The sequence below is a fragment of the Maylandia zebra genome, linkage group LG4, assembly GCF_041146795.1.
Source record: "Maylandia zebra isolate NMK-2024a linkage group LG4, Mzebra_GT3a, whole genome shotgun sequence".
Taxonomy (NCBI): Eukaryota; Metazoa; Chordata; class Actinopteri; order Cichliformes; family Cichlidae; genus Maylandia; species Maylandia zebra.
The window spans coordinates 4,430,414-4,455,062 of record NC_135170.1 but is presented as its reverse complement, the minus strand read 5'-3'; the positions used below and the strand labels follow the sequence as shown (position 1 = coordinate 4,455,062).

At 42.0% G+C, this 24,649-nt stretch overlaps 1 protein-coding gene across 2 annotated transcripts; it reads left to right on the top strand.

Moving 5' to 3' along the window:
- Window positions 1-2,704: 2,704 nt before the first annotated feature.
- Window positions 2,705-18,540, top strand: gng13b (guanine nucleotide binding protein (G protein), gamma 13b). 2 transcript variants are annotated; one of them, XM_076882873.1, is made up of 4 exons: window positions 2,705-3,160; window positions 3,515-3,781; window positions 12,904-13,030; window positions 14,352-18,540. In XM_076882873.1, the coding sequence occupies exons 3-4, from the start codon at window positions 12,933-12,935 to the stop codon at window positions 14,455-14,457; spliced, it is 204 nt and encodes a 67-aa protein (XP_076738988.1). In that variant the 5' UTR covers window positions 2,705-3,160; window positions 3,515-3,781; window positions 12,904-12,932; the 3' UTR covers window positions 14,458-18,540. The 2 variants fall into 2 exon arrangements, with proteins under 2 accessions (XP_076738988.1, XP_004570398.1); XM_004570341.3 differs by lacking the exon at window positions 3,515-3,781 and having other exon boundaries at window positions 2,716-3,160.
- Window positions 18,541-24,649: the final 6,109 nt, after the last annotated feature.

Sequence of the window (24,649 nt, the reverse complement as noted above, 5' to 3'; positions counted from 1 at the left end):
CACCATACAAGAAGACAAGGGCTATAAACACACACAAGGTAATTACAGAGATAGGAAACACCAGAAGCACAGCTGCAACTAATCAAGAAAACTAGACAGGAAGTCTAGAAATATTACATACACGAGACAGACTACTAAAATGAAACGTAAAGGACCAAACAAGAGAACATCATTGATGTGCACTTGAGAATACACAGAGAACACCAGGGAGGCAGGGTAAACTGAAAGGAGTACAATATATACTCAACAGTAACTGAAAATAACAAGAAATGAAGACTTGACTATATACAAATGATCATACCCAATCAGATATGCTAAAGATGCAAGGAACAAAACATTCTCACAACTGAAAAGAAACATCAACTTGCAAAAACTTAAAACCCGGGGCCGTGACATGACATGTGTGGAGAGCATACAAGCTAGCCACCCACAGAAAACCAGCAAAGAAGAAACACTATCGCTGTAGGCGATTTTAGAAAAGCCTTTCAGGAACGAAGTGGTCAGCAGACCAAAACTGAGAGAAAGATCTCTGCGCAGCATTTTACAGTGGCTTGCAAAAGTATTTGGCCCCCTTGAACTTTCCCACATTTTGTCACATTACAGCCACAAACACGAATCAGTTTTATTGGAATTCCAGATGAAAGACCAACACAAAGTGGTGCACACGTGAGAAGTGGAACAAAAATCAGACATGATTCCAAACATGTTTTACAAATAAATAACTGCAAAGTGGGGTGTGCGTAATTATTCAGCCCCCTGAGTCAATACTTTGTAGAACCAGCTTTTGCTGCAGTTCCAGCTGCCAGTCTTTTAGGGTCTGTCTCTACCAGCTTTGCACATCTACAGACTGAATCTTTGCCCATTCTTCTTTGAAACAGCTCCAGCTCAGTCAGATTAGATGGGCAGCGTTTGTGAACAGCAGTTTTCAGATCTTGCCACAGATTCTGGATTGGATTTAGATCTGGACTTTGACTGGGCCATTCTAACACATGGATATGTTTTGTTTTAAACCACTCCATTGTTGCCCTGGCTTTATGTTCAGGGTCGTTGTCCTGCTGGAAGGTGAAGCTCCGCCCCAGTCTCAAGTCTTTTGCAGACTCCAAGAGGTTTTCTTCCAAGCTTGCTCTGTATTTGGTTCCATCCATCTTCCATCAACTCTGACCAGCTTCCCTGTCCCTGCTGAAGAGAAGCCCCCCCAGAGCATGATGCTGCCACCACCATATCTGACAGTGGGGATGGTGTGTTCAGAGTCATGTGCAGTGTTTTGCATTTTGGCCAAAAAGTTCCATGTTGGTCTCATCTGAGCAGAGCAGCTTCTTCCACATGTTTGCTGTGTCCTCCACATGGCTTGTGGCAAACTGCAAACAGGACTTCTTATGGTTTTCTGTTAACAATGGCTTTCTTCTTGCCACTCTTCCATAAAGGCCAACTTTGTGCAGTGCACGACTAATAGTTGACCTGTGGACAGATTCCCCCACCTGAGCTGTAGATCTCTGCAGCTCGTCCAGAGTCACCATGGGCCTCTTGGCTGCATTTCTGATCAGCGCTCTCCTTGTTCGGCCTGAGAGTTTAGGTGGACGGCCTTGTCTTGGTAGGTTTGCAGTTGTGCCAGACTCCTTCCATTTCTGGATGATGGCTTGAACAGTGCTCCGTGGGATGTTCAAGGCTTGGGAAATCTTTTTGTAGCCTAAGCCTGCTTTAAATTTCTCAATAACTTTATCCCTGACCTGTCTGGTGTGGTCTTTGGACTTCATGGTGTTGTTGCTCCCAATGTTCTCTTAGACAACCTCTGAGGCCGTCACAGAGCAGCTGTATTTGTACTGACATTAGGTTACACACAGGTGCACTCTGTTTAGTCATTAGCACTCATCAGGCAACGTCTATGTGCAACTGACTGCACTCAGACCAAAGGGGGCTGAATAATTACGCACACCCCACTTTGCAGTTATTGATTTGTAAAACATGTTTGGAATCATGTCTGATTTTGGTTCCACTTCTCACGTGTGCACCACTTTGTGTTGGTTTTTCACCTGGAAGTCCAATAAAATTGATTCATGTTTGTGGCTGTAATGTGACAAAATGTGGGAAAGTTCAAGGGGGCCCAATACTTTTGCAAGCCACTGTAACTATTGTCAATACTTCCATTTGAACTCTAAATTCAGCTAGTAGTCAACCTTTGCACGACCATACTGCATCGCTGTACAAAACTTCTTTCTTCAACCAGAGTTCTGGCCGATAGAAGGACCAGTAAGCCACATCCATCTTTAGCAATAAATCTAAACTCAGTGTGTCTTCTGTCACGTGATGATGAGAGCCATTAAAGGTTAAATCAAAGGTGTAACTCAAGAGTTATACAGACTGGTTGGCAGTAAAATAACGAATCTCTCCTTTAGTTGCTGATACAAACCGTGTGATCAAACAGATTCTTCTGTTGTCTTAGAGGGTTTAAAAGTGACATAAAGCAAACGTGTTTCTTTTTTCTTGACTGGAAACCTAAATCTTTCTCCTGCTCTGAAGCTATAAGTGGCCATATTAGGGCAGAAATCCAGGATCTGGCAATGGGGGCAAAAAGAGTCCTCGTGCGCGCGCACGCACACACACAGAAGTCTTCCCTTGTGCTGTACCTGCGCTTATACCCCCACCCCTTCCTCGCCTTATCAACTCTCCGTACGCATCCTGGGGGAACACACTCTTCCTCTCGCTCCTACACTCACGCGCGCGCGCACTGGCGCTCATATAGGAGGATCCCAGCAGAGAAGCGGGCAGCGAACGACGGAGCGCGCACGGGACCAGATCGTTAACTTGTCGTTTCCCCGCCTCATTCTCGTGCAGGTTCAGCAGCTGCAGCAACAAACCGGACTACCGGCGAACAGCGAGACTCCTCCAGCGCTCCAGACAGCTTCAGACTGGTCGTCATCGCGTCTTTTACTCTGGAGACTGCGGATTTTATCCCTGATCTTTTCCAGCGGATACCGAGAGTGCACACCGCCTCTCCGAGATAAACTAAGTCTACGGACATTAAGTGCGCTATTTGTTTTCTAGCAGAGGGGGGAAATCAGTCTCCGTGAGTCAGGCCAGCTGTCTTCTCGCCCTCTCCTCCAGTTTAACTGCACCGGTCAGACTTGGAAAGAGCAACAGCCTCCGCCAGCGCATCAGTGAGGTAGGAGAGCCACATTATGCCACCGTACACTATCTTCTGTGGCTGCTCTGCCAACATAGCGGGGCCTTTATTAATATTACAGGCTCGCCTATTCGCATAAAGCACGGAGGTCAAACTGACCCCTAAATGAAACTGTGGATTTTATTTTAATCTGGGCAAGACGATAAGTACACTCCTTATGCATCTGTGTCATAGGCTGGGTTTTTTCCGTGCGTACTTCACAAACTGCAACCACGCAGGCTATACAGAACCCACGAATGTTACATAAAACTTATATTTGTCCTCTGCACTTTCTCTTCCTCCTCCTCCTCCCTTTTCTCTCCCTGGCCTCTTTTGACCCTGTTCTGGGGATAGATGGTGCTCCGGACGACGTTTTTAGGGAGGGAGTGAAGAGTTGTGAAGATTTTAATTTTTACACTTTTTCTTTGGTAATAAAAGGATAGTAAACTTAAAATGACCTAAAACCGTCTGGTTATGAGAACGTGGACCCCTGGATCAAGATATAAAAGCTGCACAACCCCCAGACTGAGAAGATCGTCTCTCCTTTTTATTATTTTTTTTTATTTTCCGTTTTATGGCTGAGTGCTTTGTAGTTCATTAATACCAAGCCTCTTCATTGTGGTATGTAATGTGTGTCTCTGTGGTACGTTTGCATCTCATTCACCTCTCTTTGCCATGGTTTTCTCTACTCACAGCTGTTTGTGTCTCTCTGTGGTTCATTTCTTTGCAGCGGATTTTTGCAGTTTTCAATTTCCGTCACAAAGAGATCGTCTTAAAACAAATTTACTATAGATTTTACATGTGTGTTGTTTTCGATCTCTTTGCGATTGCGTTCTATCTCTTTCTACACGTTTTATCTCTACTTATAGCTGTTGGTGCTCTCACTCCTGTCGTCTTTGGTGTATAGGTGTAAGCTTTGCATCTCTTTGCCGTTGTCTTGTGTTCTGGGGCAGGCACCGCCACCCCTAGTGTATGCGTGGCCCTGTGGGGAACACGCATACACCCAAACAAAAACATGCACGCAAACATTAATTCCATCCAATCTAGTTCATGCCTGCATTGATCAGGTTCCATTGATTGGATGTTTCCCTCATGCAGACAGGGCCCCACTAGTGTGATAACATCTGGACTGATCCCAGCCACTTCAGAGCTCACTGAAGTGCTGCTGAAGAGATTAGCTGGTTGTAAAAGCTCAAACATCATCTGTCAGAAGCTGGCATTTATTATCCTCAGCAGCATCTCATCTTCAGTTTAACTACAAGGAGCCTCTTCTTTCTTTCTTACTCGCCACTCTCAGCTGGTCAGAAGAGCTCTGCCTGTTCCTTTCTATTTTTAGCTTCTATTTACAATGCAGTAGCTATAGAGGCAAGAGGAGGCTCTCATTCTGTTTCCATCATCAGCCTCTCTGCCTCTTACTTATCCTTATCTGTCACAATTTATTTATTTTTGCTTTGGCCTTACCTTCCACCAACTCTTACACTTTCACACTTTTATCCTTGGCTTTCTAATTTAACCTTGAGCTATAATCATAGCAGTCAGAAGGACCACGAGTTAAGCATTCAACAGCAGTACCTCACAATAGACCTGCTCCACTCTCTCCATCACACACACACACATATCTATAGTATATGTGAGGGGCGAGATAGCAGAGGAGACGGGGGGTAAAGGTTAATCTCTGGATGCTTTTGACCCAAATCGCTACGTGACCTATATACCCTCTCTTAAAACAACCACCCCACTTTAACCTTCACACACACAAACCCAAATATATCTTTTTAAAAGCTTCAGGCATACACAGATATGTGACAGCCTTTTTGATGCAGACCCAGAGTCTGACTAAATGTTACATTTTTGAGGCACTGTGAGTTATCAAAATACTGAAAACAGATTCAGTTCATAAAAATAGTTGATTTTTTTTTATAAAGAACATGTAATTAACTTGTTCTTCATCTTTTATAAAACTTGAGCAGACTCTTAAGAAAAAGATGACCTCCATTCATGGCAAAGTGTCCCAGTTTAAACTTACAGCTCTGTATACACTGCAGTGAGCTCTGCAAAGACAGCCACACCTTGACCAAACACCATATATTACTGCTCTGAACTACCTGTGTGGTAAGAGCAAAGCCATCATCTCTAAAAGCCGGTCAACTCTTTCCCCCCTGGGAAACCTGTTAGGGGTAACCCTAGTTTCTCTTTTCTAAGTCATATTTCAGAGCTGCATCCAGGTCAAACATGTTTTTGAGGGTAACAGTGAAGGTGAACGCCATGTTTTGGAAAAGTGTTTTTCATGTTTCGAGCACCAAGAGGCAGAATTCTTTTAAAGAGATGTAAAATGAACAAAATCTATTAAAACCGACAAAGAAAGTTTACACCGCCTGAGCTACAAAATGACCACCGCATCCAACTACCGTATTTTCCGCACTATAAGGCGCACTTGAAATCCTTTGATTTTCTGAAAAATTGACAGTGCGCCTTATAATCTGGTGCGCCTTATGTATGAATTCTGGTTGTGCTTACTGGCTCAAAAATCTGTCAAAAATATTTTAGTTTGGTAAGCTACGAAGCCGCACCGCTTGATGGATTGTCTGAGCATTACAGCTACCGTAGTCAGGAGCCTCGTGGAGTAATCTGGGTCCAAAACTGCAGCACACTGAGAGTTAAAAACTGTCCAAATTCTTTCATCTGTAATAAAATGATCAGCGTTGCTGCTTTACCAGGTGTAACAATTAAGTTTAACATCCAGGCATCCATGAAAACAGGATTTATTAAATTTAACAGAGTTAGAAGTTAGCAGGGAGTTAGCTCGCTAGTTTCACTAGTTACCTAAACATGATATAGCATGTTCTGACTGAGAGATTTCTGAAAAATTCAAACGTACAGCTCTGCTATCACTTCCAACATGAATGAAGACAGAAAACTAAACAGCAGTGATGTTTGTAGGGTTACGGAAGTTGGGCTAGCTGCTATATAACGATATGCTACGTGATCGCTAGCGACACAGCTATGTTAGCATAACATAAACACAGTGAAGCTGGAGGATGAACGCTAACTTTTTTTCTACTTGATAAAAGTTAACGTGAGGGTTCCTGATGGTTAGGGACAAATGCAATCGCATGGCAGGATGCTGTAAAAGGACCAAACTGCAGTCAGGAGAACAACTGAGATAATCCATCCACAATACGAGGTTAGTCATTCATATACTGCAACAACATAGAGCAGCTGCAGAGAATTCAACATTAATGAATCAATGGTACAGAAGTGGAGGAAGCAAGAAGAATGAGTTGAATAAAGTTTGATTTATCTGACTGCTTTGATTCGCTTAATGCGCCTGATGGTCCTGGTAGTTTATTTTACTTATCTGACTTCATTACGAGATAACAAAGCTGTGTTTCCAACAACTACATTGCCTACATTCCCCTCCTGGGAAGTGTGCAGCTTTCTTACACGATGCTTGTGCAAATGATCCACCTACACTCAGGATCATTCCACATTCATAAAAAGCAGCACGCTCTCTCGACTCTAACAATGCTAAGATGTATAGCCAAGTTAAGTGCTGAGCAAGTATTTTAACATGCTCGACTCCAGAGGGAATTTTCTCACATTCCCACTTTGCTTGATTACAACAAGGTCGTTTCCATCATTTTCAGGTAGCTTGTAATATCTGAGAAAACTGTGAGTGTCCCCATGACACTCTACTGCCCTTGGTTGGTACAGTAACTTGCTCCAAACGTGAAGGTGAACTGTTCCGACTCTCATCCTGACTGCTTCATGCTTTACTGCATGTTGCCCGGTTCATGCAGGCTGTCACGGCTCGATGAACCCGGCAGAACTACAGGATGAGCTAGAAAAAACAAAAACACACACATCAGACTTTGTCAACTAACTGACAATATCAACAGTGCTGTGAGCTTTGGCTGTGGAGTGCCTGTTTGGTTCTGTGACAAAAAGAGCGCTGTACATCCAGTACACACCCTTACGATATCCTGTGTGAATGTGAAGCTAGTCGATGGTGCTGTGATGGAGGGGGAAAGACTTCCGACATGCTCATCCTCGTAAGTGTGGTGATAGAAGCTACGAGGAAGCCGGGGTCTTCCCTGTGATAGTAAACAATGCAGGGCTTATGAGATTAGTTTAGAGTAACATTAGCAAGGGATCGCAATAAATTTGACTCTGATTTATTGATGTTTTAATATACATCACAAGCACCATTACACGTGACTGCTGGTTTAGAGTAAATGGGATATAATTGATAGTTTTTTTCCACAACTGCCATAATTGGCCGGAGAACAAAAAAACGGAGACGACAGATTAACTGCCTGAGACAGTCAGAAACAGATATCAGAGAGCAGCGAAAGGACGGGAGCGAGAACGCAGCAGAGTTCTTGATCTTTTCTGATTCAAAGCCCACAGAGTAAGATATCAGTAAACCACATGGCAGTATAATGGTGGAGTCTTTCCATTATTTACTCTGTGTGGCGTTTAAAGGCTGTCTAAAGCAGAGCTTTACCAGATAAACACAGACATATTTACACAGTTGGCTATTCATCCAGTCCCATTCAAAGTAATTGGAGATGGAGAGAGACAAAGGTGTATGATAGAAAGAAAGAAATAGCTGGCATGAAGACGACGTTTAATTCTTGGGTTCATTCAATGACTGTTTATGATAGACGAATTTTTCTCATTACTTCTGGTAGTATAATTGTATAATTCAGTTTTGGCATTCTTGTTGTTCCCAGAAAAAAAGGCTGTAGTTGGGAGGGGGGTCAGTGCATGACTTTCCGAGCATAAGCTGGGAATTAGCATCCAAATTAGCCCTTATACACAATCGCATTTTTAATCTACTTATTTGTAGCAACCAAAATACTCTGAAGAAAATAAACGTTTTTTAAAAATCATACGCTTTTTTTTTTTAACTGCAAAATGACAATACCAAATGTAACATTTAAATAATCACTGATGAGCTTTTCCATTGCTTTCCTTTGCGATCAGCTTCAGTAATATAATTACAGCAACAAAAGTAGCGGATAAAACATAAACATAAATAATTATGACTGAGTCGTCTCTAGCAGACTGCAGAGCTGAAAGATCAAGCCAACGTGGAAGTGCCAAACGCTGCAGTTCCTCTAACGGCCACTTGAGACTGACTCTGTTGACGAGTCAGTCCCCACAGACTCCATGTAAAAGTGACAATAAAGCACTAAAAAGCACGTTTACAGCTTTAAAAACGTGTTTTGGGATCTATGGATAGTTTCTCCCTTCATGACAGCTATGGCGTTTACAGTTGAGGGCATGGTTGCTTTGACAGACGCGCCAACACAGGGAGCTGTAGCTGTCTGCGAGGTCTCCCCTCTGCTAACTGCAGTCACTGAACTTGACCTTTAAACTTCTGGTGCTTTAGGCGCCTTTTACAGTATCCTGATGAAATTGCTGGACTCGTTTAATGGCTTGAAATCTGTCTCGTTAGTGAAACTGCACGCTGACTGTGCCATGCATCTCGAAATTTGGCAGATTCTTGTAAACGTAACAGTTTGAAACAGCAGGCCCCCCCCCCTTTCTTTCTCAGCATTACCTGCAGGCAGTAAATCCACATCAGCAGCAGCGGTGGTGGTGGTGGGAGGATGGAGGAAATGACTTGTAGTGACAGATGTCTGTGTTCTCCACGCTTTCCAAACTCCACTCTCTCTCTTCGTGTCGGGAATATTGTTCCGCTTGTTGATGTTTGACGTTTCCAGTGAAATATTTGATACAGCTTGTACAGTGACGTTGCTACTGTAGCCACCTAAATGTTATCTTTAATTCCAAGCTAAGACTCAAACACTTTGTGATGAGCGACATCACGGGTTAACATTTCCACCGGGCATCATCACTCGCTGGTATTTTGTTCAAACAAAGGCAAATATTCCATTTGTAGCTTGCTATCGCCAGTGTGTGAATGTGTGTGTGAATGGGTGGATGACTGAATGTAGTGTAAAGCGCTTTGGGGTCCTATGGACTAGAAAAGCGCTATACAAATGCAGGCCATTTACCATATTCCATTTTCATTTTAAGACTTGTGCAGTAAAGGGAATCTACACCTGCCTTCCCAGGACAGGAGTAACATAGATCAGGGAAGAGAATAAGTGAAAGAAAAAAACCAGGGAGGCGATCAATAAGTGGTGCAAAAATAAAACAAATAAATAAAAAAGAAAGGAGTCAAACAGAGACGCTGCCAGAGAAGAAATAAGAGAAGGAGGCTGAGAGGAGTGGAGAGAGAAGGATGGAGCAGACAAATAAATGTGAAAAAGAAGAACAGGTAGAGAGTGAAAACAGGGATGAAGGAGATGGTGAGTGATAGAGTTAGATGGAGGAAAGCATCCAATCCCAGTGTTGTCTCTAGAGGATGCTGCTGAAACCTGATCTCAGCCGGGAACTAGCCACCGCTCTAGTCCTGTGTGTCTAATATTGGTAAGACACACACACACATTGTCGTGTAATATTGCACCTGGTGTTTTCCTCATACTCACACGCGTGTGCACCTCACCGACTCACCGATTGCGCATCTCTCCTCGTCTCTCTCAATCTTGCCTCTTTTTTAAAACCACAACCTTTTTACCCGTCTCTCAAATAGCAATGACGTGCTAAAGATAAAAATAAATAAACATGTTTTACATTGACGCCTGAGGCTTTCACATGTTCAGAGTGATGATTGATTCATTCTGTTCCAGAGTCCTAAATATCAGTTTTCAGAGGGGAAAAATCATTAAAAACCAGTTACGGCTTTGTGTTGCTCAATATTACTGTCCTGATAGTATCAATCGCCTCTTGTACTAGTACATTTACTGTAATGCGCCAAAATGTCAAGTTGGTGCATATCTCACTCCAGGGTTTAACTACTGTTAGGGATAATTTTTCATTTAGGGAAATACATGTCAGAGCGATACATTTCAAGCTAGCCTAGCAGCAGCCATCGGTGGTATAAAAGAAGAACGCAGCTCTCTGGTGTGAAAAATGAAGCAAACATACAAGTGCTGTGTTCTTTTCATACAAAGTCAGAGGATCATATGGAACGGGATGATACTTAAGGTTGCTGGGAAAATGTACATTCCCTGGCCAGCTGGTGAGTGGATGCTGGAGGCTGCCAGCTGTTGCCGGGTGAAATTGGTCACAAAATCGTGCTGCACCAAAAACTTCCTTGTGATTGTGTTGGTCGCCAGGAGATGTGGTTCCCTGTAGTTAGTATGAAAGATGCTGACTTGTTGGTCTTCCTCAAGTTTCGCTGCAGTTTGGTGAGTAGTTTGCAGGGAAGCTGGGAACTTCCCTGCAAACTATGGACTGCAGCAGACCTCTGCTAGAGGAGCGCAATAAGCTATGCACAAGAGGAGAAACCAATGACGTCTTTATATTTTAAGTTCATAACTGTCTCTCAAAAGATAGTTGTGCATATAGCATATAGCAAACGACAGGCTTTGCTGGACAACTGACTGGATGCTTCTTTTGGATCCAGACCATGAAGTAGTTGTCAGATTCGGGGCGCTGTTTCCTGCCTGAATATAAGCCCTCACTCACTAAACTGTCATAAAGGACAACTGCGTAGTATCAACCATTATTCAGTGCCCCTTTAAAAATACCATAGCTGTTTCTATTCTGAAGGATCTCAACAAGATCAATTCTGAGTGCAGACTAGACAAGCACTCATCTCACCCGAATCCTCACATGACTCATAAAAGCACACACGGGGGTACATAAGCACAAGCACACGTACGAGAGGGGCTGCGTATTACTGAGAGAGTGGAGTGGACACAAAGCGTGGGAGGGGAGCAAGAGAGAGCAGGAGGGAGGAACGGACCAAAAAAGACGCTGCGGAAGAGAAAAAATACTCCACTTTTGTGCAGAGTTGGCCACTGAGAGATCCTGTAACTGATATTAATGTCGCATTGTTTATTGTAAATCAGATGATCTGTACAGGTACAGATATATGTATACATTGTTTGTAAGGAGTGCCTCAGTGGGTTATGTCAGGACCTGAATATACTCTTTAATGGGAACAGATCAGCAGGATTAATGATTCAATTCAGTTCAGTTTTATTTATATAGGAACAAATCACGACAATGACCTCAAAGTGTTTTATATTATAAGGTAAAGACCCTACAATAAAGGAGCAACATTACCAATAAAAATAACTCATTCTATTACAAGATTATTGCAGAAAAAGTAATCTGTAAGAGTACTGTACATAAAAGATTAGCTTCCGAGATTGAAAAGTAAAGCCAGCAAGAAGTGGCTTAAATTTGCATTCTTTCCAATGGCCAGCAGGGGGCAAAAAGGCATGACCTGTAATTGCAGTTATCTCTTATCTCACGATAAAATACACTGATGTTTTTTGTCTCCATAGGAGTGATTCTGACTTTAGCTAATTGCATTTCTTACTTCCATGGATGAAATGGATATGACCTGCAGTGCATATTACTGATGCATTAGTCTCTACAGGTTGTGTAAAAGAAGTGCTGATCCCATTATGTCGGATCGATGGATCAGATTTTCTAATTGCATATAGTTTTAGGAACTTATTTCAAGATCTTTAGGAAGAAGATCGATCTGACTGATAGCTGCGCTGATGCTTGAAACCTGTGCGGATGAAAAGAGCAGGACAGTTCCCAAACATGATGACAACAGCTATCAGGAGCCGTAAAATTCAGTTATGCCTTTCAGTACTTTAGATGTCTCATACATGACTATGGCTGTGGATATGGATGATAAGCTTTGGTATTAGGTGCTTACAGATTTCTTTCAATACTCACCAAATCCTTGGGGGTGGCTGCTGGGGGAAAACAGAGAAAAAATCAATCAATTAATAAACAGGAAATATTGTTTTCCAAGCATGTTACCTCAACATCCTTGTTTGGTGGTTCATCAACACCACCTATATACAGTAAATACTGCTGAAACATTTTCTGTAAATGTTTGCTTATATGGACCCGTAATATAAAATTGAGCTGTTATTTTTTAGGCTGCTGTTTCAAGTTTGCGTTGAAACCACAGAACTAACTTTAGCTTTAACTTTTAGCTAACTTTTAGCTAACTTTAACATTTTTAGGTTTCTGGATTTTCAAATGTAACCAATTATTCTTTAGGTTTAACTAGAAATGTTTATTCATTGGTATTACTTATTAAAGCTATATATCAATTACATTTAGTTACGATTTTATCAGCTTACCCACCATTTTTAAGTTAGACTCTGCTCGCTTGCTAACCCAATTTCACACATTTGATTGTGGTAAATATGGTGCAATATCATGTGTCTGTGGGTGTGTCTGTGGGTGTGTCTGTGGGTGTGTTGGGACAGCACTGAACATGTACACACAATAGCACAGGAGAAAGATTAGATTGAGCACAAATACATGCTGTCCTTTTCCTCCTTTTGAGTACAGACGCAAAAAATTTTGTGACCTTAGTATGAAATTACCAAAGTATTCATTAAAGCCATGGAAGTGGAAACATGAAGCCCAAAAAACACAAAAGAAATCAAACGAATGTATCCTGTAGAGTTAAGAGAGTCTGTCAAATTTTTGGCAGCTCGGTTGTACTCTATGAACATACCAGCCTCTATTCTCCCTCCTGTAGGTGGAATCACTAAGCAGCAGTCATAAATCAGATGCACTTTGTGGTGTTCTTGCTGCAGGGCACAGATGTATTGAGCGTGTCTGCCTGCTATTTGACAGCGCTCTATATAAATATAACTGTGGCCTCCTCCCACTTTGTACAGGCAGAAAAGCCCTACAACAAGCTGCAGCCATGGATGAGATGGACCTGCCCCAGATGAAGAAGGAGGTGGAGAGCCTCAAGTACCAGCTGGCCTTCAAAAGAGAGAAGTCCTCCAAAACAGTGACTGAGTGAGTAGTTACTCCACTGCTGTGCTGCGCAGAGTTCACGACCCTGAAATCAACTGTGCACAAAAAAAGATAAATCGCTCTGAGCCTCTCAGATTGAAAAGGGAAGATATTTGTTTTAGCTAAATACGCTGAACACACTGGTAACTGCATTTACAGGAAGAGGCTGGGGAGAGAAAATAGAGCTATACTAGCTGTTACTATCTCTGGTTGTGTCGTCTTACTCATTAATTCAGTGCATTATTTTAAATTAGTACTAGTTTGTGTATAGTTTTGAGACCAAGTTCAAGTTCCCTCATCAGCAAATGGGGCTCAGTCAGAAGTCAAGCCATGTACTTGCTTCCATAATGTGGCTCAGCACTGTGTATGCTCCCCCGCATGCCTGTATGCACTGTCAGTAACATCTGGGCATGCTCCAGATGAGCATGATGGCGTCTTAGGGAGTCTGTGAGCTGCTATAGATCGGCTTTGGTACTGTTTGGCTTCACCACTAAGTTTATCTGTCTCGCCCTCTCTCTGCAGTCCCATCAGATTAAACACCCAAGGAAGCATTTCATCAGCACTGGGCCTTTTCACACCAGACATGTAAAATCAAAAATGATTTTTCAAATCCAGATCAACAGATCTGACCAATCAGACCGCTTGTAGCCCAGAATGCACACTGCTAGAATTTACTGTCACTTTTTCTCAGTGCTCTGTGTGTGTAATTGCCTTAATGTTGTTGTTCACAGGATGCAAAAGAATAAACAGTTATATATATATGTTATAAAATGTACATTCAAAAAGAGAATGAAACTGAGAACCTGCTTTTGTTTAACGTGTTCATTTTGAATTTGATGCCGACATCTGTGACATTATGGGATTTAAAGTTTAGGAGCAACACATGCTGCCATCCACACAGTGTCAGGCCTATTTCACTAAGACAATGCAAGACCTCCCTCTGCACTTATTTCAAAAGCATAGTCCAAACTGTTCAGCTAAGCATGAATGGGACAACATTTTGTGTTTCAAACTACTGCAGACACTAAAGAAGAGGTCATGCAAGGCAGTAGAAAAAATGCTTTTTTTATTTTATTTTTTATTTTCTGCTGGCTTCAAATTCAAAATCATAAACGTCTGCTCTTAATAAGAAACAGAGTTGTACGTTAGAACTAAAGTACACAAACAAAAGTTGCAAAATTGAATATAATTAGTTACTTATGGTCGCTCAGTTTATCCTTGTCCTTTTGCCTTATATGGGAAAGCGGATAGAGGACAGATTGTGGTAAGACTATACCACAGGAATTTAAAAAATGCCGCTCTTTCTATTTTTCTCTCCACACAGTTTGGTAAAATGGATAGAGGATGGTGTCCCAGAGGATCCCTTCCTGAACCCGGAGCTGATGAAGAACAACCCCTGGGTGGAGAAAGGAAAATGCATCCTTCTTTAGATTTAACCATTTAATGACCCTTGAATTTCAACACACATGCCCTACAGATGACCCCTGAAGCTGATCCTGTGAATGCACCGACAGGACAGCGCCACCTAACCTCTCACCGTGAATGTACAACAGCTGGCAAACCTAACCCTCTCCCCAAAAACACACCCCAAGGGCACAGAAATACACGCTGACAGAGACACGCATTCACACACTTAACACTGCAAGTTTAATCCTGCCACGGCAATGCATCGTTTTTATGATATGACAGAAGTGATCGATACTTGTACTACGTGTCTTTATATGAATATACGACAACTTTTATTTATGCAGCTGCCAGTCACAAGCTTATTCCCTTTGCAGTTTTTTTCTTCCTAAATTTCCTAAATGCGTTAAAGATGTGTAATGGAGTCACGTTCTCACTGCCAGACTGACTGTAGATCTGCTGGGGGAATTTTGTTCCATACTGGAAATGACCACCATTACAATATAACGAGTCAGACCCCTTTAAACCGAATTAATAAAGTCTTTGATGAAAAAAAATGAACTAAGAACTGATAAGATAGTGATTTGTAAGTAAACACATCTCCTTTTCTTTTGACAGCCTTTCAACCAAATACAAGCTAATATCACCATTAGCATCACATTTAGCTAGATTCACCATTAGCATGACCATTAGCATCGCCATTAGCAATAGTTGCGCGGCTTCCTTTTCCTAAGCTACATGTAAATCGCTTCCAGCTCTGCTCCAGTGCAGTGCAGGGTGACAGTGACGACCCTGTACCTGTTTATCCCGTCTTTAAGTATGACGTCATTAGCTGTGTCTGGGCCCAAACTCCGCTGCAGGTCAAACGATCACTGAGAGTTAAAAACTGTATAAATTCTTTCATCTGTAATAAAATGATCAGCGTTCTGCTCTACCAGGTGTAACAATTAAGTTTAACAACCAGGCATCCATGAAAATAGAATTCATGAAATTTAATGGCTTTAAAAGTTAGCAGGGAGTTAGCTCGCTAGTTTCCATCTAAATATAATATAGCATGTTCTGAGCGAGGGATTTCTTAAACAAATTAAGACGTACAGCTCTGCTGTCACTTCCGACATAAATGAAGACAGGAAACCAAACAGCAGTGAAGTTTGTAGGGTTTACTGAAGTTGGGCTAGCTGGTATATAATGATGTGCTACGTGATCGCTAGCGACACAGCTATGTTAGCATAATATAAGCAGTAACGCTGGAGGATGAACGCTAACTTTTTTCACTCGATAAAAGTTAACGTGAAGATTCCCGATGGTTAGGGACAAATGCAATCGCATGGCAGGATGCTGTAAACGGACCAAACTGCAGTCAGGAGAACAACTGAGATAATCCATCCACAACACGAGGTTAGTCATTAATTTACTGCTGCACGGGCTGGGCTGTAGTTACATCGTAAGGTTTTAAAAACTGAGCTTTAAAGTGAATAGCGGTAATAAAAACCGACAGAGGCCGACAGTGATCACTGCCTGTTTGTAGGAGCTTTTTGAGATTAAAAACAACAAGACACAAAGCATTGAAACATGTTAAAAACACAAAAGCCTTATTAAACGCAGGGTAGTTTGGGCAGGATTCATCACCTCATCACTTAAAGACCGGATAACTGAAAATGGCAGAGCAAATTGACCAATGTGCTAACACAAAGATACAGATGAAACATGTCCACGCACTACTTTCCAAAGTAGTCTGCACAGACACATTTCATTTCATCTGAAGTGCATGTTCATTTAGCTTTTTCAGTGTCTAATAGCTATCCAATCCATCAACGATGCATGAATGACTATAGGAGGAGTAGCTTCAGCAGCACGTTTGCATTCGTCTGCACGGTTGGTGTAGCTTACAGAGCTTACAGTAGTTACGTGTTTAAATAAAACAGGAAAAAAGATGTAAAAATGTGCTTTGGGCTGCAAAGTATATATCACAGGTAGAGAGCATTCTGTTATGCTGCCTGTGTGGGCAGCTGGTATGGTTTAGTGTATCTTTCTTTGTATTTTTCTCCATATTCAAAGCTTTAGCTTGGGGGCAGTTGTAGTCCATTACACGATTGCGGAGCAGGCCATGACCGATATCTTGTCCTACTATAAACTGCAAGTCTTTATAGGTTCTCACGGGACACACAAGTCATCAAAAAGCTAATTTTATATCTACAAGTGTAATTAACAAACAGTTACAGATGAGACTTTTACACACAAAACAGACTCATTTAAATGATTTAAATGTGGAAACAAGCCTTTGCATGGTCTCTGTGACTCTGTGCAGAATGTCTGTAGAGGTTCAGAACTGCCACACTCGAATGCAGGGTGAAATCTGTATAATGGTGCACACTTCCTGACAGTCTTTTCTCTAAGGCACCCACAGTGTTCAGCTTTGTTAAGCTCTCACGCTAGAAAAGTGACGAAAGTAACAGAAGAATGGAAAGAAAGAAAAAATCAGGGAGAAGTGTGAAACTGGTGTACTTGTGAGCTTCGAAAGTCGGCGGACGGGCTCCCTTCTCAGCACTCTGCTGGACCACCTTAATGCATAACGTAACATAACACATGAAACGTTCGCAAAATATCTCCCACAGACTAAATTTACAGCCAGTGACTGAAACTCCAGCCTTTACGTGCGATAAACAACTTGCATGGACCCAAGAAGCTTTCACAGCTCTCCGCTCAGTGTGACTCCTGCAGGTTTTCATATGTAGTTTTAAAATAGCTCATAAAGCATGGTTATCCCATCTAGTCCTGCACACAGTGTTGTTGTTGAGTGTCATAGCAGCTCTGTTTGTGCTGTCAGAGCAGAACTCTGGGTCTCTGGAGGGGTTTGAGTTCCTTCTCCTCCGTAGCTACAGCCCCTAAAGGCTACACAATATAAGCACACACAAATACCGACATGACAACCAACACAGAAACATATATGCACATATTGTCTCTCTTGACACATGTACAGACAGACCAGTTTAACTTATTAACTTATTTATTTATTTATTGACAAGATTTCTTCTTCTTCACGTTTCTTTTTTTTCTTGTTTCCTGCGTCTCCGCTCCCTCTTCCTCAATCCCGCCCTCCAAGATTAAAACAAAATATATCACAAAAACGACCAAAAACGACTTCTTCACCTTGCCGGATCACCATCTACTACTGCCTTGTACACAGTTTCCTTAAAACGAGAATGTAAATATGTTGGCATGATGTCCAGACATCGCCGCCGACTGCAGAACAGGCGGCGGTTGCGCGTGCATGCGACTGTAACTGTGTGTTTGTGCGTCCATGTTTTACAAAAGAAATTTGGACTTTAGGCTCCCATGTGTACTGTAAAGCACACACGCACAGCTGCATCACACAGACACACACAGACACACACATGCAGGCAGGCCTGAGGAGGAGCAGATCAACAAAATACACACATACACTGCTTAGTGAGAATGTGTATGAGGGGAGGCGCGGCAAGGATGTGGGATTCTCTAAAGGACTTGGGACAGCGGAGCCTCAGGTCATCCTCATGAATCTCTTCTTTTTGTGTTTCCCCCAAATGCTGCTCCGTGATTGGATGGATGAGCAGTATTTTATTTTTCGGACATTAAAAACTCCATTTGAACACATGTGTTACCCATAAAGAGCTATTAAACACGATCGTCTACATAAAAGAGTCTAATATTAAGTCTAATACCTACTGATCCCCCTGAAATTGCTCTAAAGGTTTAACACTCACTCTGGGAAAGCAACAAATGCTGGCCACTGCAGGCTAAAGTAACAAGTACATGAGAGGACTCCTGAGTCTGCCTGTCCCTCGTCTGTTTTTTTCTGTCTAGCTACTGTAACTTTACTTGTTTTTTTTAATATACTCTGAACGTGGGTATGTATGTATGTTATAACTACTATAATGACAACATAAAACCTTGTCTAAATATCTAGCAACATATTCCTCGTGAGAGTGGTTTGGAAAAAAGATATTATGCATCAGATCAAAATTCCTAGTGTGAAGATGACAACGAGCAATAAATTGTAGATCATTTTTTTATTGAATGTTTTACAAAAACATTTATCTTATCGAATAAAGTAGAAGATTTTTAGACAGCTTGGGTGTCCTGGCTGGTTTTTGTGTGTTTTCTGCTTCTGTATGTGAGTAAAAGGAATCCACACCAGGACTGGTGTTCAATGACTGCTGTAGGTGGTATCGTCCACAGCAAGGGTGGGTAAATGGTAAATGGCCTGTATTTATATAGCGCTTTACTAGTCCCTAAGGACCCCAAAGCGCTTTACATATCCAGTCATCCACCCATTCACACACAGGTGATGGCAGCTACATTGTATAAAGTGTACTAGTATAAAATATGCTGTTTGATATATTCATACATTTCACAAATACTGAATGATTACATAATTCAGCTTCCTCACTGACTACAAATGATAGTAATACAGATCTGCCACCAAAGAAGCAAAACAACGGGATATTGGCCAAAACGAGCATTTTATCACACTGAATAATTACGTGATCTACAGGTAGTCCCTCCCGCCTCTGTCACTTTGTCACACCTTACTTACTTTAGTTATAGGACCAGCTGGGGCCTTTCTTTGTGCAGTTTGCTACTCCATGCCAAGGTCGCCCCTCCATTTACTGTCATAATCGGGTCTGGATCAGGTGCAGTTTACATCGGGTTTGAAAGCAGATGGACTAAAGGGCCTTTTAGCAGCAGCTCTCTTTTTCTTGACTGACTGGGCAGAGTCAGGCAGACTGTCCACACAGAGAGAAGGATAATACTCTGGTCTGCTTCATGGAAGCATGTGCAGCATGTACTGCTTTAATAACCTAACAAAAATGTGCGTTTTAGTTCAAAGAGGGGAGTGGAAACCCTGACTGATGCAAACACCGCAATAGACACGACCATCATTAACTACGTTGGTGATGCAGCCTTGCTTCGTGGTTTGGTTGCACAGAAGTCTTCAGTCAAACTGGCAGCGGATAAGCAGGCCTGAGCTGTCTGTGTGGCTGTGAAAATCTCATTACAGCTGTGTTTAAGACCCACTTTACAACAATCACATCATGTTTTGTTTTTGTTCGTTTTTTCTGCTCAGATTATCGCACCTGATCATCTGCCAATCAAAGCCGGTGATACATTTTTCAAGACCTGCATCATATTGAAATAATCTGTTTTGAAAAATGTAATGACACTGTTGACCTTTGTTTTCTTTTACCGCTGTGGGCCTGAGTGGCTGACTTTGACCTCACCAAACCAGGTATGTGAATAAAAGCACACCTGCACCTGCATTTCAAAGACCATCCGGGTCTGGGCTTTGGTGTCAGTGTGTGTGTGTGTGTGTGTGTGTATGTGTGTGCGTGTGTGTGTGTGCGCGCGTGTGTGTGTGCGCGTGTGTGTGTGTGTGTGTGTGTGTGTGTGTGTGTGTGTGTGTCATTTCTTATTGTTTCTCGCTAGGAGTGCACCTCAAAATATTTTGTCCTGTATACTTTTTAGTTACTTGAGTTAGTCTAGCAGTGTAAAGTGTAAATTATTATGCTCATTAAGCTGAAGTGAAACTTGTATCACTGCAACCGATACATTTCGAAACGTGAGTCTTTGCATAGCTTCTTTACCTCTCAGTGAGGAGACGGTGAGTGTTTGCAGACACGCTGATGTGTTCCTTAGCAACCACAGTAATTGCAAGGAGGTAGTGTAGCATCATACACCTCACTATCAACCTCCAGCAACCACCATCTGATCAAGGAATGAGCATTTTCTTCTTGTAACTTGAGTTTATCAGGGGGTCACTGACGTTCTCTGCATGCAGAGGCTTTAGCTATTAATTTCATAGCAAATCCCAGTAACCTATGGAGACCACTCATCAGCTGGTTAAGGAATACACATTGTTGACATTGTTGTGGCTGCAAGACGGTTGCAGACCCTCATGGTGGTGGATGAAAAAAAGCCAGCTTTGTACCACGTTTTATTAGCATCCTTTAACATTTGCTGAGATACATCAGGCTGGACCAAAACAATGGATTCATCCAAACTAACAAATAAATAAATAAAAGATACCCCAGTGTAATTTTCAATGTAATTCTGTTACTTAAGTACAGTGTAAAATCTTTAATTTCATTGAATCTGGTCAAATGAAATTGACTTGATTGGTTTACATTCAGTTTATCCAAAACACATTTCCCTTAATGATTCATTATTTAAGTAAATAAACCTTTAATTTTATATATTTCAGTTTTCAATCACTGTAAAATATTGCTTCCTGTATGGCTTTACTGAGGGTGAAGAGTTCATTGGACAAGGGCCACTTAAAAAATGTTCTTGGTTCACATCACTGCAAACTGCTTCTTTATATCTAGCAGACCTAGTCTAACTAGTTAATGCCCAACTAGTTCAGGACTATCTTAAGTCATTCGAGGATGTTTGTTGAAATCAGCAACTTCTCGCTGCCAAAAGTGACACCATGAGAGCACTTAGAGCAACCAGAATGACAGCAACAGCAACAGTGACTTGAAAAATGCTGAAATCCTCTGTAATCCACGAACTAAGGATTCAAGCAAGTAGCTCCACTCACATATAAATATGTTCCAAGGCTATTTATTGAAGACAAGTTCTACTGTGAATAACTATGCAGCTAATTCTGGTCATTTTACCCCTGTTAGCATCACGATAGCATTTTCTTACAGTCCAACATGCTTCTCTCTGTTTTTAAGGGTCAAAACTGTAACATCTTAGAAAAGACAAAAGCGTGCACGTATCCCTAAATTCAGGATCAATTTCTTCTGAAGGGATACAGCAGAAAAAGGTAAAGCGCTGTTAGACAGAAGACAGTTACTGCGAGTCAGTAAAACACTTAAATGTCAAAGCCTGTGTCATGTGTGAGAGGGAGGAAGCACGCTGTCATCTGTCACAGGCATGTTTGTGTGCACAGAAGGAGACAAGAGCTTTTGTGAATGAACGCTGAACCGGTGTGACACAAAAACATTCTGTGATTGCACATTCAGAGACACTGGCAGAGATATTTTGTGCGTACTGTCAGCCGTGTGAAGCATCGCATCAGCATGAAAGCCCTTCCCCGTTGGACTTGAGAGGCTGCTTTGCAAGTCACTGCTAAAACAGAGCCATCCACAACATCTGCATCAGAGAGAGAGACAGGAGGGCTGGCTGCATGTGTATGCGTGTCACAGCTTGTATGCCTATTCTATTTTCTTGTATGTTTTTTGAGAGTGCTCAGAGGGGGTGTGATGGAGAGGGGAGTCTTGTCGGTGCTGTACACAAAGAAGATAAAGCTACTAATGGCCTGGGTTTCCTCTAATGGAACGCTGAGCTGAGTGTGTGTGTTTTATGTGTGTGTGTGCATCAACAAAGCTGCATTCAAAGCATCTCTTATTCATGGCTGCATTACAGCATTCAGGCCTGGGCTTTCTCTCTCTTTTCTATTTGCAGCTCCCTCTCTCTGTCCTTACATGTGGGCATCTTGCGCCTTCTGTTTCCAGGCTGCAGAGCTGTGCCCGTCAGCCCCCTGCGTACCAATGAAAGATCCACTCTGCTTCTGTGGCGTCCCTGCACCTCATCCCACATCTATCACACCAAATCACTGCTGTGAAGGTGAACACAGCCTCATCTTTCTGCTGATGTGGGAGCATTTTACATGCAGGAGAACTTGTTATTAACTGAGGTCACAAAGCTTCTATTTTTTTTCTTTTTGCACAGTAATGGACACATTTACTGTATCTACAATACAACTAAGCAGTAACGTGGCTGGTCTGTTCACTCAAATTATGATCAAGGTGGTTCTTCACTGCAGTTATCTAAATTCAATCTAAATTTAGTTGGACTATGTTTTTCTGCTGTGTCTAAATGTTGCCTGTAAAATGCCACTTATGTCACTTATAAATGAAGTGAGCAGCTGGTTTTATGCCAGTAGGTGGATTAAAGTTCTTTTTGTGTCACGTTTACATTATTTCTATTTGCCTTTTAGCCCAGTGGTCTCATCACATGTAAATGAGTGGTACCCTCTTCTGGTGAAAAGAGGGTAAAACAATGAAAGAGGGGGGAAAGCACATACACTGAATACAGCTTATATATTCTTAATATACACTCACTGGTCAGTTTGTTTGATGCACCTGACTAGTATTGGGTTGGGCCCAGGTTTGACTTCAGAGCTCCCTGCATTGTTGGTTGTACAGATTAAACGAGGTGCTGGAAACATTCCTCAGAGATGCTGGTCTATGTTGACATGATGGCATCACAAAGCTGCTGCAGATTTGTCCGTGATCTTAATCTCACCAATCTCCCACATCCCTGAGGTGCTCTATTGAATCAAGATCTGGTGACTGCAGAGGTGATTTGACTACAATGAACTCAGGAAGCAGCCATCAGAAGGTGGTACGCTGTAGTCGCAAAGGGATGGACACAATCAGGAACAATTCTCAGGTAGGCTGTGGTGTTTAAATGATGCTCGGTTGGTGCTAAGGGGCCAAAGGTGTGCTGAGAAAATATCCGTCAAACCATTACACCACAATAACCACAATAGTTTCATTTATTTTGAACATGTAAAACAATATGCAGACAGTCATTTAGGAAAAATAGAACAAAAACAATACGATAAAAAAAAAAGTTGAATACGAAGCGTATTGTCGTAAAATCGATCAATGTAGAGCAGTGTCACAAACCACGGAGGCCCCAGAAAGGTGCAATCAAACGTTGAGTTTATTAACAGCCCGGAGAAAACATCAACATATGTCTTGTCACCGAAATACATGTTGTGGACATTTATAAAGCAGTGGGGTACACGCCCCCCCATGGCGTCAATGACAGATTAAAATAGGTTCCAGACATTAGTCACCGTTAATCGTACATTTTTAATAGCTATAACAGACATAGAACTTCTCTTTTCTATAACACCTTCCATACAAGGTAATAAACTTCAAGCCCTCAGGGTCTCTGAGGCTAATTATTGACTCTGATCGTCTGTTACCAAGTAGAATAAAATATATTAAGACACCAAATGAGTTAAGGCCTCAGGCCAGACACATTCCTAGATTATATGTATTATATGTATTGTAAGCATGCATTGCAGTTATCCTTCTATGTTCTAGTTTCCCTCAGCATGGATCACCTGGACAGTCACGCCAGTGAAGCTTAAGACCCTTAATGACCCGAACATCAACTCAAAATAAGCACAGATATGCAATGTGTATAAAATACTTCTAACCGTACCTGTAATAAAAGTTAACATAATGGAAGGATCCTCAAATGGACATCTTCAATAAACAACTGTAATGCAGTATCAATACTGTGAGAATTATTATTAGATGGGGCAGCACGGTGGCACGGTGGTTAGCACTGTTGCTGCACAGCAAGAAGGTCCTGAGTTCAATTCCACCATCAGGCCGGGGTCTTTCTGTGTGGAGTTTGCATGTTCTCCCCGTGTTTGCGTGGGTTCCCTCCAGGTACTCCGGCTTCCTCCCACCGTCCAAAGACATGCAGTTTGTGGGGATAGGTTAATTGGATAATCCAAATTGCCACTAGGTGTGAATGTGAGTGTGAATGGTTGTCTGTCCCTGTGTGTTGGCCCTGCGACAGACTGGCGACCTGTCCAGGGTGTACCCCGCCTCTCGCCCTATGACAGCTGGGATTGGCTCCAGCACCCCCCGCGACCCTGAAAAGGATAAGCGGTAGCGAATGGATGGATATTATTAGATGGAATAATGCTGTAAAGAATGTTATTAATGCAATTATAATGATGCAGATTATATGGCAGCAATAAAAGAATTTCTGTATCTTCACAGTATCTTGACATTTGCTTATTTCGTTTACATATCTGAAACAGAGTGGCAGAAAGTGCAAACTTATTTAAACCTCTTCTCCATAAATTATCAATTATTATTTATCCATCCATTCTCTTCCGCTCATCCTTTTCAGGGTCGCAGAACTCAGGGAGCTGGAACCTATCCCAGCTTTCTCAGGGCGAGAGGCATGCTAACACATAGACACAGCCATTCGCACACACATTCACACCTATGGGCAATTTTCAGTTTCCAGTTAACCTATCCCCACTAACTCTATTTAACTGGACTGTGGGAGGAAGCCAGAGTACCCAGAGAGAACCCAGGCAAACACAGAAAAACTCCAGCCTGATGGTGGAATTGAATGTTCTTGATGTGAGGCAACATTGCACACCACAATGCCACCATGCTGCCCTTCCTT